Source organism: Pseudopipra pipra, chromosome 2, assembly GCF_036250125.1.
Source record: "Pseudopipra pipra isolate bDixPip1 chromosome 2, bDixPip1.hap1, whole genome shotgun sequence".
Taxonomy (NCBI): Eukaryota; Metazoa; Chordata; class Aves; order Passeriformes; family Pipridae; genus Pseudopipra; species Pseudopipra pipra.
The window spans coordinates 108,755,020-108,769,897 of NC_087550.1; the positions used below are offsets into that span (position 1 = coordinate 108,755,020).

Here is a 14,878-nt window from a genome sequence, read left to right on the forward strand (position 1 = left end):
TCATTAACGCTGTTAAAAAGGCCATGTAATTTTATCTTTTTTTTTTTTTCTGTGTCACACACTGAACAAAGACTATAAGTCTAAGTATTGAATTGCTGCTTGTGCTGGGAGTGTTGTCCATATCCTGCTCTGAATAAGCAGGGTTCAGCCTCAACCAAGGGTACCAGAGCAGATGTAATTCAAGGATTTTTAAAAATTTTGAGTTCTTAACTTTGCAACCTTGCTAAGGAAAACACACAATACAGAGCTAAAAGCTTTGCTTCTGCCCCCTCAAGTCATACTCAAGTCATCTAGCATTTTACCCCTGTTTAGGAGACCTTATCATTGAAAATGCACAGATACCAAAGGGGAAAATAATTTTTACAGATTTCTGTTAAGAAAGAAGAAGAGGAACCGAATCATTCTTAAACATGTATTAATTTCTAAAGTGGATATAAGTTTATTCATGGAGATCTGCTGGTGGGATAAGTAGTTCAGAGGAAGTTTTGTAAAAGTAGGAAAATACTACTCCAAGTACAGTGACTAAAAAGAGATGAAAAAAACCAAGAAATTCACTGCAGAGATCACTTATCAAAATCCTAACTTTGTGAAGAAACCCTTTTTCTGTAAATTGAGGTTATTGAGTACTGTATGTTTGGAAAAGCTTTAAAGACAAAGTTTGCTGCCTCTGCCTAGTCAGAAGCAATTGCAGTAGATACTTAGTGTAATCAACAAGCCGCTATTACAGTTTCTGGGAACTCTTCATTGTCATGTTCTCAGATACTTCATTAGAAGTTATAAAACCAGAAACCTGATCAAGGTCTGGTTGGCATGGTAGTGACCTTACTAGTTTAGGCTCCTGCTCCAAAAGTAGCAGAACCAGATATGGGAGGTGATGACATCAGATGTTTGCTGATGACTTTCTGCTTCAGGATTCCAATGACAATGAATAGAAAATGACACTCTGGTCTCAGTGAAGGTCCACGTAGTCTTGAGGAAACAGAGTGTAAAATATCCTCATAACTAACTCCTATGTTGAGGAAAAGGATTCTACAATACATTTTTCTAAAAGAGAAGTGTTGGGAGGCATAGCCTTCCTAACAATGTGTCCTATGCTCAAAACCAGAATCAAGTCAGTCATTCTAGATAAATTTTGGAAAAGAAATCAACTGGGAAAGTTCTATGTTGCTATGTGTTCTTTCCTTCAAAACGAAAAAAAATTAAAGCAAAGGATCCTATTTATGTCTTGACTCTTACCTTTTCTAGAAAATTTGCTCATTTTTTCTTTTATTTGACAAAATTTCTGAAGCTGCAATTCAAAATGAAGGAGTTTAAAAGCATGCTCTATGTTGCCATTAATTAGGCACCAAAAATTACATTTGCTTTCAGAGTGAATTACTCTTGAATGAGTAGAACAACCCTAATGTCAAAAACAATATTCCCATCGCAATACACACACAAAAAAATCCAGCTGGGAACATTACATTTTTCCTGGCTATGCCATCACAGAACAGAACAAATGCCATTTGCCAGGTTCTTTCATTGATTTTAAACAGAGCACATCAAGGACAAGTGTACAACGGGGGAAGCATAACCCATTACACAGTAATGGATATTGCTATAGGTTGCTTCATTACCTTTACTGGATGAGTAGCTGGTTTTTCCTTATATAAATGACACCCTTTAGACAAAACCTCTTCCACATTCGGCTGTTTAGCCTGCACTGCTGCTTCAGTTTCCTGAAAAATAAAAACACATGCAGTCTAGATTAACCATAGCATAAACAGTAAGACTGAATAGTCCTAAGGCTCCATGGCACGTTGTAAAACACCAGTGGACAAGTTTCTGCTCAGAATTGGTATGTGGAGCAGCTAAGGACAAACAAGATCACCAAAGAAAACAAAAACAAAGAGGGATGGAAAAGAGTAATGCTAGCAAAATAAACAGTGGTAGGTCACTTCATCCTGAAGGTTTCAACAAAATGAGTAAAAAGCTAACACAAATTCATAGTAGGAAAGACAGGTATGAGAAATCTCATTTAAGCAGCTCTGTCCTTTTATCTGTTTTACATTACCAGCAGATAAACAGTGCACTAGTTAACATTTTTTTCATACAGTATGTGGCATTATAACCTCATAAAGAGATGTGACAATGATACTGAATTTACAAAGATTAAAAATATTAAAAGAAAATTACTCTTATCAGTAGTAAACTAGTACTTATGTAGTAAAAGACTTACAGTAATGAATTAAAAAGAAAAGCACAATAGTAGTCACAGTTCCTAAAGGTACAAGAAGGCACCTACCATTAGCAACAACACCCTCGTGCATTAACAACAGCTTATTCTCTAAGAATTTTTTAATCTGGAAAGGTGTAATCCATGTCCTAACATAAGGAGACTCCAAGCAACCCTTCCCAACATACAGAGGCTTCCTTTTCATCAGGCACTGAGCAAATGAATAATGGGTGAAGCACTACATGTAGATAATTAAAAGGAAAAAAAAAAACAACCTCACAAAAAACCAGCCAACCAACCAACCAAACCCCAAACCCACCAATAATTGCAAAAGAAAAGATAAACTACACCTAGACTTTCAAGATTCAGTTTATTTCATTTTTCTAGCAACATAAGTAAAAAAAAGAATTTGATTTATCAAAATTATTAGTTGTGGGTTTTTTTTGTTTTCCTTTCTTCACTCTTCACCAACCTACTTTATACCTTTACTACCTTGTCCTAAACAATATTGCTGACTGTCCATTGACTCTCCCAATTAATTTTCTGCCCACAATCTCAGTTATTGTTAATGTGACAGCAGACAAGATTGTGTGTCAGGTATGTCACTATCTGAGCCAACACATCATTTTATTGGTGGAAATCTGTTGTTCTTTTTATTGCAATAAACTTGTTGAAATCTATGTCAGTTTAAGTCTCAAAAAGGGGCCATTTTGCTCATATGTTTCAGCTCAACATATAAATTTTTGTCTATGTTGCTGCCTGAAATGTTATTTGCAAAACCTTATGGCTAATCAGTAAAAATAGAGTTGATAAATTCCATATCATCTTTCAATTTTCTTTTCAAATACTATTTAGCAACAGCAAATGAACTGAATTAAAGCTTGTCTGATATCTTGCATTGATATTTGAAATATGTTTAAATTTAATCGTGTTTTATTATGCATTTCAATATTAATGAAATATAACCCTAAGGATTCATAGAGAATGAGTGCTGAAAAGCAATGCACAGCAAAACTGGGATATTGGGGGACAGAGGGGTGGGAGTTTATTAACCTGTTGATCAACTTTTCATTAAAGTATTATTTTGTTTCTGTTTCCATACTAGGTTAGCTTTCTACTTCCCTTCTCAGCATATAAAGAAAAAATAATAATCAAGGAGTGTTAAAGAAGAGGTAATTTTCTGGCTATCCTGATGAAAGATAGGCATCTTAATATTTATTTGGTTTTGTTTTGTTGTTTTTTCTTTGTTTGTTTTTAAACTAAGCCATCTGTAGTATTAGGCCAATGTTTTCTGTTTTGTTATTCTTCGTGTCTCACACACTCATTTTATAAGATCATCAAGTATCATAACAAAATCTGTAGCAGGAAAAGTACATTACAACACTATGGGTGTGCCTAATTACTGGTTTAACCCGCGGCATGAACGTGCCTGTGAAGTGCATCTCTCGACGTTCCCCACTCACTGGGCTTTGGTTTCCACCATGGACTGGTCTAGGAGCACCCAAAATGGTTTTGTGTCAGGCTGTAACCATTGTGGAAGGTGCACTTTAGGAGTGTGCCTAACACAGTCCCAGCTCCTGAGAGCAGCCCCAGTCCTCCCTGCCCCTGCCCAGCTCCTGTCCAGGGCTCCCTCCACCTGCCCATAGCCCAGGACCCTGTGTCACCCCCCAGGGCCATCAGCCCCTGACCGCAGCAGGCAGCTCCAGTGATCCCATGGGTACCCCTGGCTGCCCTGCTCCTGGCTGGAGAGTGGGATATGCCTTGGCTGCTGGGCCCTACCCTGAAGGCTCCTCAAGGGGAGCCCTGCAATGGCCCCAGCCCACAGGGAGCCATCAGCCCTGCAGGGCCCCAGCAGCTGCTACAAGGGTGGGGCCTTGTTCACCCTACAAGGGTGAACCTGAGCACTTATTGTAAGCTTCCCCCCCCAGGACATCATCACCACTTCCCATTCACATTTTCTAGACTTGAGGAAAAGCTCTTTCAGGAGGGTCTCTAAAGCTTTGCCATGTATTTGAACAGGCTGGGTTTGTAATAACAACAATTAATGGTCAGGTTCCACCACAAGGAATTGAAAATTCAAACCCAGAAGAACTCAGCTAGGAAAGGCACTCCAGACTAATCAAAAGGACTATTCACTAAAGGGGTTACTACTCAAGACTTGTAGCTGTAACACAATTTGGCTGCTTGGTATTTATTTGTCCTCTACCTTCTATGCTGAAATGTGAATCATTATTTACCACATGCACACATATAAATAGGCTAGTTTCTCTTTTAAAATTAAGAGAAAAAGAAAAATAGCAAAATGAATAGCTGATGATACCATGTGACTCCCCATTGTGCAGAAAAGTAGAAAACATTGAATGATCCTTGTCATCATTATTGTCATTATTTTAAGAATTGTCATTATTTTATGCTACTACTAGTATACACAACATATTAAAACTGAGATATTCCATTTTTACATATTATATAAACATTTTAAGAGGTATTTTTTATAGATTCAAAAGGTATTTGTTCTTTATGAACAGAATAAAGGCATAAATTTCCATAGCCAGGTAACAGAAATGTAGTGTATTTAGTTGTTAAATAACCAGTTCCTTCTGCTCTACAATTTTCTGGAGCTACATGAACTAATCTTGTGTAGTCTGATCTTTCAAATTCACTGGCCTTGACCTAAACCAAAATACATTGTGCAAGTCTATCCAATTTATCATGATGCTTCATATGAGATATATTTGAAAAAAGAATAGCAATAAGAGTCAAGGGGAAAAAGAGGTTCCCAGTATCTTGGCATTCATTTGGGCACTGCCGAAATTAACAGATATCATATTTGTTAGACCAGCAACTAATTTTTCTGATTGTCACGTATGGATCCCAGCATTAGTTAAAACCACCACAGAATCGTTTTAAATAAATGCACATCTGACATGAAATTGTTGTACTAACAACTCTGAGGCAGCTCTCAGTTGTCTGCCTGATGGGATAGCCCCATGATGAATTCTGCCCAGTGAGAAAGTTTCCAGCAGTTTCAAATCCATTTGCTAAGTGACACCCTATTAATGTGGGTCAATGGGCAAGAGAGAGCTTTCAGGATTCTGCTCCATCACTCAGTTCCCACAGAGAAGATAATGGTAATGACTTACATCATGGCCTCCAATGGTTCACTCACAACTCTCTGTTATCTCTCTGCAGTCATCATCTAGGCTGTGCAGGATCCAAGAGAAGGACACACTCCCAGAGCAGAGCCTGATGTCTGATCTTAATCACACAGGCCAGGCTACTACTAAAGCTAATAGGAATTGTCAACACCCATGACCATCAGTTTTCAGAGAATACCAAAGTCATATCTTTTTAAAAGTCCTGATTCAAACCCTTGGCCACACTCACTTTGCTTGCTGTGGGAGGATGCAGAACTGTCTCTGGGAGACAGAGGCGACTCTACTGGAATTGTACAATTTATGAACTGCCTGGGAAAGCAATCGCAATGTTACTTCTGGGCTGGATGACGAATATGCTAATTAACTTTCACACATATGGCAAATTAAAATACATCATCATTGGAAACTGCTGTTTCTCAAACATGTATAAACAAGAATCGGAGGCTACCTTTTTTCCATGACGCAACATCTATGAATTTTCAGTGCTGTTAAAGTGGTGCATCTGAACTGATAAAAGCCTGCTGCTGAATAAGCCACATTGGCTTCTGCATTTCCAACAACATGTCAATTCAACCTGCTGAACAAAGTCACAGGCTGAAAAAGTGGCAAGGACTTGTCTACAGCCCCATCTGGACTATGAAAGTCTGTTGATATAGCTCAGAACTTAGAAAATTCATATTCCTTAGCTGAAACCAATATATTGACTAAACCTCTGGTGTGTATGCCGATGGAAGATAAAGTTTGATGGCTTGGCATATGTTATTTCAAAAGATGGTGACTATCCTAGCAGACACAGACAGGCTGTTTGACATATGCTGCACATATATTAGGAGGCCCAGTCAACTGTCTATAAATGTATCTGCAGCATTTCTGACCGTATATTGGTCTATATTAAGAATGAAAAGCATTGATTCACCTTTAAGTAATGCCAGTAAAACTTTTGGGATCAATTTCCTAGTGAGATTACATTCATTAGACATATTCTGCAGGGACTCTAGGAGAAGCTCAGGGTGATTAAATCTGTGTCTTTGTGGTGAAATACAATGCAAAAATGGAATCTTAATTACAATATTAAAAAAAAATTTAAAAAAACCACTTTGAAATTAATACTGTGAGTTGTTTTAAAGTCGTGACCTCTTTTTAGCAAGGCATCAAATCAAGATTCAAGTTATTTTTTATGTATTTATAAAAACACTTTATACTATCTTTCACAGCAGTGGCCAGGTAGAGTCCCAGCTGAGCTTTCACCTTACTAATTTCCTATCTACATGACCTAACAACACCCTTGTTCTCTTCCTGAGTTTCCTGCCCCTTCTTCCAAAGGTCATAAACTCTCCATTTTATCATGAGTTCCAGTAAAAGTTCCCTGCTCAGTCAGGCTGGTCATCTTCCCCTATGGTTCATCTTTCGGCACATAGGGACAGCCTGCTTCTGTGCCTTTAAGAACTCCTTCTTAAGGTGGTTCCAACCTTCTCGGACCCCTTTGTCAGTAAGAACTGTTTCTCAGGGCACTCTTTGAGCCAGTATTCTGAACAGGCCGAAGTCCACCTTCTGGAATTCCAAGGTAGAAGTTTTTTTGACTCCCTTCCTTACTTAACCGGAATTGAAAATTCCATCATTTCATGGCCGTTGAGCCCAAGACAGCCTCCAACCACCACGTCTCCCACCAGCACTTCTTACCCACAGAACTCAACCTTATCATCACTGCCCTTGAGCTCTATACAGTCAAAACACTCCCTAATATACAGAGCCATCCACTGCCTCTCCTTCCTCATCTGTCCCTTCTGAAGGGCTTGTAGCCCTCCATTGCAGCACTCAAGTCATGTGAGACATCCCATCACATTTCTGTGATGGCAACTACATCATAGCTTTCCACCTGCACGACGGCTTCCACTCCTCCTGTTTGATACCCCTGCTGCGTGCATTGGTGTAGATGCACTTCAGGTGGGCTAACAATTTCACCCCCAACACTGGCCTGCTGCCCTCGGGTTCATCTCTAGCAAGCCTTGTCTTATCCCCTTTTCCCCTTCAAGCCTAATTTAAAGCTCTCTCAATCAGCCCTGCCAACTCACGGGGTAGAATTCTTTCCCCCCTTTTAGACAAGTGAATACCATCTATCTCCAACAGGCCTGGTGCCTCATAAGCTGCCCCATGACCAAAAAGGCCAAAATTCCCTCACTGACACCAGTCCTTAAGCTGTGTGTTGGAACAGGTGGGTTTTCCTGTTCCTTTCAGCATTCTTCCCCACTACCAAAGGGATTGAGGAAAGCCACCTGTGCTCCTGTCCCTTCTACTAGTCATCCCAGTGCCCTGAAGTCCTTTTTGATTGGCCTAGGATTTCTCATTACTGCTGACTTGGACAACCAGCAATGGGTAATAATCAGAGGATCAAATCAGTCCAAGGAGTCTCTTAGTAATATCTCTTATCTGGGCCCCAGGGAGGCAGAGACTTCCCTGTGGGATGGATCTGGTTTGCACATAGGGCCCTCAGTTCCCTCAGAAGAGAGTCAACATTCATGCCTGTCTTTCAAGTTACTATTCCCACACATTAACAAAAAAACTATAAATAAATGGTGAGGTCCAGAGAGCCTCATTTTTTCCTTACAAGCAAAAAAAGGGCAGTAGATAGAAAACATGAATATATTCCCATTTTCAAGAATTCTGGTTCTAAAAAAGTGACCTCATTTTTTCCTTTGACTCAGCTCTGCACATTCCCATTCATGGAGCAGACTAACAAGCTAAACCGCCACAAAGAATAGTCAGAGGAGATTTAATTAAAATACATCAAAGTTCAGCTACACCACAGTAAGCATCAGATCTTGATGGTAGGTCAGATAGCACAGTCAATGGCATTCTCAGTAGTCACTTTAGATATTTATACAATATTATTAGAATGCATCCAAGATATGCTATTAACAGTTCTGAGGCCATACTGAGGTGGAACCTAATCCACCAGGGAAGAAATGCAGTTGCCATTTTTAACTTCTATTTAATGTGCCACTATTTAAACTTCCTGAATAAAGACTTTAATCAATTTTGATAAAATTCAAGGCATGACAAGCTTTTAGCTCTGTTCTTTTTTACATAACAGATGAAAAGGTTTGATAACTTTCTGAATATTTTGCTTATCTCTACAGAGAAGTAAAACACTCTCTGTGAACATCTAAATTACAGAATTTAAATTCACCTTCCTGTCTTATGGGTTTATGAAAAAACTACAAACAACCCCCCGAAGTAATTCGATTTAAAGACCACTTCATTAGTGGCCTACATAGAGGTTCAGTGTAAAGATGCTTTACCACTAAAAATATTCTGTAACTAGTGGACAAACAATTTTATGTACCTGCCTCTAAAATGCCATTTTAATGAGTAAATAAAATAACCATTCTTTCCCATATTACATTAAATGACTAATCTTTTAAATGTGTGAGAATAAAATTTGATCCCAAGACAGCACTAGAAGCTATTTTAATGGGGAAAAGAATATTGTGAGATTCATTCAGCTTTTTAAAGTCAAGTATAGAAACAAAAGACATTTGATTTTAATGAGAGTCTGGAAAACTGATACAACTATAGCTCTTGACCTATGTGAATAATTTTTGAAATACTTAAGAGGAAAAACAATTCTAATATAGAAAAGAACACTACACAAAGGATTTCTTCCTTCTAAAAGTGCAACTTTTCAATTTTAGAGTTCTTAAGTACTTTGTAAACCTACAAGTGCAGCCTTGGTGCAGTTTGTAAAATATGCAGATGCAATATTTTTTAAGACTTGGTGTGTTTTTCATCCTGTTCCCTGCAGTATCTCTTATTCCTGGTACAGGAAAAGGGAAGGAAAGAAAGAAAAAGAAAAAGGAAATCCTCCAGAAAGAAATGGAATTGAGAAGATTCCAAAATTTAAGCCATGCAAAGTGCCTGAAACAGCAAACCCTACCACTTTGCAGAGTGAAAGGATTTTTTTTTCCAAAGCATGTTTTCCTGCTGGCTATCAGAAATTTGTGAGCTTCTTCTGTACTTCTAGAGGAGATGAAATATAGTAATTTTTTCCCCACACATAGAAATCACTATCTATCCATTGCAGCTGTCTGTCCTGAAAAGGAAATTTCCTGGAGGTACTGAAGATAGATGAAATTATTAGCTGTAAAGACATGACCTGCAGATATGGCATATGAAAAGAATTTGGCTATGGTGGTCATATACCGATAAAGCACAGTTAATCATCCAGTTGGACTGCAAAAAGGCACAGTAAGAAGAATTCTTTGAGATTGGATATGATTCAGAATATTTTTTTTTAAGACTGGACAGGACACAGGAGGAAACAGCTGCTCCTTTTCCACCAAGACTGAAAATCCACTCTTATTTCCAGTGCATAATATAAAAGAGATAATAACAAACCCAGGAGAACTGACATAGAAGAAGAAAATTTGGCAGGAAAAAATAATGAGAAATTCTTGCAAGAAAATAAGAGAAGTCCCAATAATTTTACTAGCTCTTAGTATTGTGTGCTTTTAGCTGCTCCAGGATAACAGCTTCAGAGGAAGAAAAGTTACTTAGGTTGACCCAGTAGCAGATATGGAGTACACCATAAGCATCTTGACTGGCAAGTGAAATTTGGTGATAATTATAAAAATATTGAGTAATGAAAATTGTTTATTTCTTTTTGTAAACAGGATAGAGAAATCAGAGTTTCTTCTCTCACATTGCACAAATAATGACAGTTTTATTCAATAAACTGATTTAAAAATCATTTAACATGTGAGGGAAGCAGTGACATATCTAATTATTTTACCAACTAATTCTTGACTGCTTATTATTCTCTCTCTTCGGTCAGGGCTTATATGCAAATTTTCATTCTCTTTTCAAGTTTAGTAAATAAGGAATCATTTTCACATCATTTGGCTACAAAAGAAAATTAGAAAAGAAATAAAACCCCAAATCTATTACTGTTCTAACACTGGTTTATTGATTGTAATATGTTTTTAGATATCCCCATCTTCTGGTATTAATCTTTAATATATAATTTAAAAAGAATATTCATGAGGATATATTTCTCCCATTTGTCTTTGAACAGTTACAGTGACATATTTCACTGGAAGAAATGGCAAAGACTGCTGCAGTACATTACTCCAACAGCAGAAGCAGGGGTAGATTTCAGTAAATAGAATTTACATTCTTATAGTTAGGAAAAAATGCAGTTTCCTCGTTTTCAACTGCCTGATTTGCAAATGCAAATGCATAAGTTATATCTACACTCTGAGTGGTGGCACCTTTTTTTTTTTTTTTTTTAAATTTCCATAAACAAGTACATTATCAGAAGCTGATCTTTTTAGAATCTCAACCACTAATTTCAGCCTGAAAGAAGAAAATTCTAATTGCAAAGTAAGGAACGAAAAGAACTAGTAAGTAAATGCTCTTCAGTAGTGCCCAGTGTTAAACAACAGCCACAGCACAGGTTTACATGGATGTGTTGGGGATGAACTTATTTTTTTTCCCAGCAGCCTGGATGGCACTATGTTTTGCATTTATGATGAAAACAGTGTTGATAACACAGGGATCTTTCAGCTGTTGCTGAGCAGCACCTACACACCATCAAGGCCTTCTCTGTTTTTTATGCTGCCCTGACAGCAAACAGGCTGAGCGTGCACAAGAAACTAGGAGGAGACACAGTGGGGACAGCTGACCCCAGCCTGCCAAAGGGCTATCCCAGACTGTTCTCTAATGCTCGGCAATAAAACTGTGGGGAAGGATGAAGGGGGTACATTTGGAGTAAATTTGTCTTTCCAAGTAACTGTTACTTGTGCGCAAGCCCAGCTTTCCTGGGAGTGGCTGAACACCTGCCTACTCATGGGACCTGATGAATTAATTCCTTGTTTTGCTTTGGTTGCATGGGCAGGTTTGTTTTACCTGTTAAACTTTATCTCAACCCACCAGTTTCCTCACTTTTGCCCTTCTGATTCTCTCACTCATCCCACTGGGAAGGCGGGGGGCAGGAAGGGCAGGTAGTGAGCAAGAAGATGTGTGGGGCTGAGATACTTCCCATCATTAACCCACAATAGTTTAGAAAGAATTCCCACCTGCCCCGCCAAGCAACTTGAACAGCAACATTTTTGTGTAGCAAATTGACTCTCTTTACAAGAGTATGTCACAGAGTTAAGCTTTACAGCACTATACCCAATATCACAGCTACATTTACTTGGAAGTTTAACATAGTATCTGCAACAGGATTGAGTAATTTCCATATTATCACTAACTTTAGTGTGAGAAAGAACTAAGATCGCTTTAGGCATACATTTTTATTTTTACTTCAAACAGCAATTAAAAATAAACCAATTTTTACTCAAATATCAGCCAAAATAATATCAAACTTATTCAAATATCCATCAGGTACCAAAAATTCATATAGTTTCCAATGTCAAAAAAACTGAGAAAATATACACTCCCTGCCTCTAATATTTATTACATAGCAATCAATTCAAAGCAAATTAAGACAAAGGTGACAAGACCTTATGCAGGTATAAGTGGTCATTTGTATTGGCTCTTCTTCAGATTCCAGTATTTTAAATTGCATGTAATCAGTAGAGCAAAATATATAATCTTACAAAATAAAAGTGACTGTTACATAAATAATATGATATTATCAAGAAGAATAATGTCTAAGACCATTCAAGAACTGTGTTTAGAAGAGAAAGAAGGTTTTCTGTTAAGAAAAGAGCATATGAAATAGCTGATGAGAATGTTAGAAAACTATTTTGTGAATAGGAAAGGAAATTTCCTATCTCAGACAACCTATCTACACTGCAGCAAGCTATAGAGTTTTCTTATTGACTTCAATAGAGCCTTAGAAAATTGCCCTATCATTTCTATAAGCTTGTTCCTATATTAATTCTCTTGCTTACATTAACCACACTTTTCCCAGAGGCTCAGACCTGGGCTGTTATTAAGAGTACAAGGAGGAAGCTAAAACACAAAGCTGACGTACAACATCATTAACTTCTAAGCAACTTGTAAAAAGCTTTTGCTTTCAACAATGAAATCACATCCTGATTTATTATCCATTATTTCCTAGAAAAATACTACCACACATCAAATACTGGATCACCTTTCAAAAATCTTTCCTTTCCTGAGATGCTGGGACAGAGTATTTGCAATCCATCCCTAAGGCTGCAAAGTCTGTTACAGATTAAAAAATTTGCAAGGATTACTCTCTGGGAAAGGAAAATTTTGCCACATTTTTACAATCAATCTGCAGCTAATGTTGTTTAATATTCTTGTACTTGCAATAGATTTCTTTAGAAGAGATTTGGATACAGACTGTTTAAAATTTAAATGCTCAGAGCTCACAAACAAAACATTGAGCAGTTTGCTCCTCAAAGTCCCACAGGGAAATTTCTCGAAAGAGCAGTAACTGATTTAGTCACTGAATATCAGCTATGCGTTGACTGACACTGATTGCAGGTCGTAATAGCACATTAAAAATAGGAGTAGCTTAAACAAAGTTTAAATGTCATCATCAGAAGTTTTCACAGCTCAGCCTTTTGTCAAATCAGGCACTGATGTCAGAATTCAGCAAGATGGATCTCTGAGGTACACATTCCTAATGTGCTTCTATGGACAAACTATACTACCCCTTATTGTATACAAAAACTATTCATTTAAAAGCATGTCAGCAAAGTGAAAAAGTAAAAGAATAAGTAAAGTATTAAAATATGACTTATCTGGCCTAGATTGTCAAGCAGGAAGTGACAAATGAAGGCTGATGAAAGGCAAAATACACCAACGTCCAGTTGGCATTTTCATTCTCTCCTGTGGGTGATTTTTCTTTTATTTATCTAGAATTAGGTTTGCTACTGCTCAGCCATGCCTTTGTCTTATGTTCTAACTAGAAGTTGTCAAGTATATAATGAAGTGATTGACAAGAGTTGACAGTCTTCTTATTGTCATTCAAAGTTATCAAGGACAAAATCCAAATACAAGTTATTTTTTAAGAATAAAGAGGTATTCAATTTTTTTTTAAGGATGACCAATTTTTATCTGGCAAAAATGAACATAATAGGTTATTTTAAATATATGACAAGTCACCACCACAGACAGTAAACAGATATAAATTCTACACCCAGAGAGAGTTCAAAGCTTCTTTAGCAGTATAAGCAAAAATCAAGGTTATATAAGCCTTGGAAAAGGACTCAAGTATATAGGAGTGCAGGAGGGGTGAGTGATAACCCAGAGGCAAGAAGGGAGTAAAAAGAGAAGATTTGGGAACTGAGTAAGCAGTGAGAAAGGAGCAGTGAGATTGCAAGAGGATTTGGAGTCAAGGTGGCTGGAAAACAAAGGTTTTTTTATTGTTGTCTGGAGAAGATGATTTGAAAGGGTCAGAAGGATTTTCAGTGAGGTAGCAGTAGAAACACGAATTTCTGCATTCTGTCAACTCATTTCTTATCCAGAGTGTCATTTCTCCAGCCATTCCTTAAATGGGACTCGCATTTCTGTTCATTCTTTCCACAACCTCATCATCTATAGTCACCTACATCTGTCAAAACACCCTGGAAAATTGTTTTGCAGGGGAAGAGGCAGTGCTGAAACAAAGACCTGAAAAAATTCCCAGAAAAAGCAGTTTTAACCTCCTCCTATGTTTAGTAGGAGGCATGCTGACTCCCAGGGCTTTTAACAGGTAGAAGGTGGAGGAACAGGCACTACTACCTCCCTCCTCTTCCTCGTGCCCTCTCCTCCTATCTTTCCTTCCATCCTACACATCCTGAGCTCTTCTGAAGAGGTAAAGAGCACCATCAACACACATTTATAGAACATGAAGGGTAGGGTTGTCTGATTAGGCTGGAATAGAGCATCTCCAGTTTCTCTTTTAACAGCGGGGGAATTTGAGTCAAGCTGAGCATCCCAGGCCATTTTAGCCCAAGGAGTAAATCTTTGCAATGGCAAAGAATCTGTGAAAGTATTAAATGTAAATAAACCCCATATAAACTTATACAGTGGTAATATGCATATTTTTTAAATAAAATTCAGAAAGCAAAAGAAAAAACCTAAATACTGTTTAGTCGATGTATCCCTTTACTAACGCTGTGTGGTTTGTTCAAGCAGACAGATGGAGAGGAATACAGAATCAGGTTAGGTAAATATCTGTATTTTCATTTATTTATAAATATTTTCCTGTGTATTTTTTACATTTTCTATCATTGTTTAAAAAAAAAAGAAAGAAAAAGAAAAACATTTAAAAAGGCAGAAGAAAAAAGCTGGTTTATGTATACTTTGACGCAAACTAGTTAATGGATTCTTTGGCCAATTTAGGAAGAATAATTCGGCGATCAAAAACTAAGTGCTGATTTTGAGAATATAATAGATAACTCAGAAGGTGAAACAGCATTTAAAATGCAGAATTCAACAAAACTGTAGCCACAGAACTACAATCACAAGATCTGTGTGCCTAACAGATAGCATCAGCCACAGTGCAGAACCCATCCTCCTGTTGAAAAATTCAAGGTGTGAAATTCAG

General features: G+C 37.6%; 1 protein-coding gene across 16 annotated transcripts in view; it reads right to left on the reverse strand.

The window, feature by feature from the left end:
• Window positions 1-14,878, reverse strand: part of DMD (dystrophin) — a 1,059,271-nt gene that overhangs the window by 349,856 nt on the left and 694,537 nt on the right. For all 16 annotated transcript variants that reach the window (XM_064646827.1, XM_064646828.1, XM_064646820.1 and 13 more), the window contains one exon: window positions 1,617-1,718. In XM_064646827.1, coding sequence (XP_064502897.1) covers window positions 1,617-1,718 — 102 coding nt within the window. The remainder of the gene's footprint in view (window positions 1-1,616; window positions 1,719-14,878) is intronic.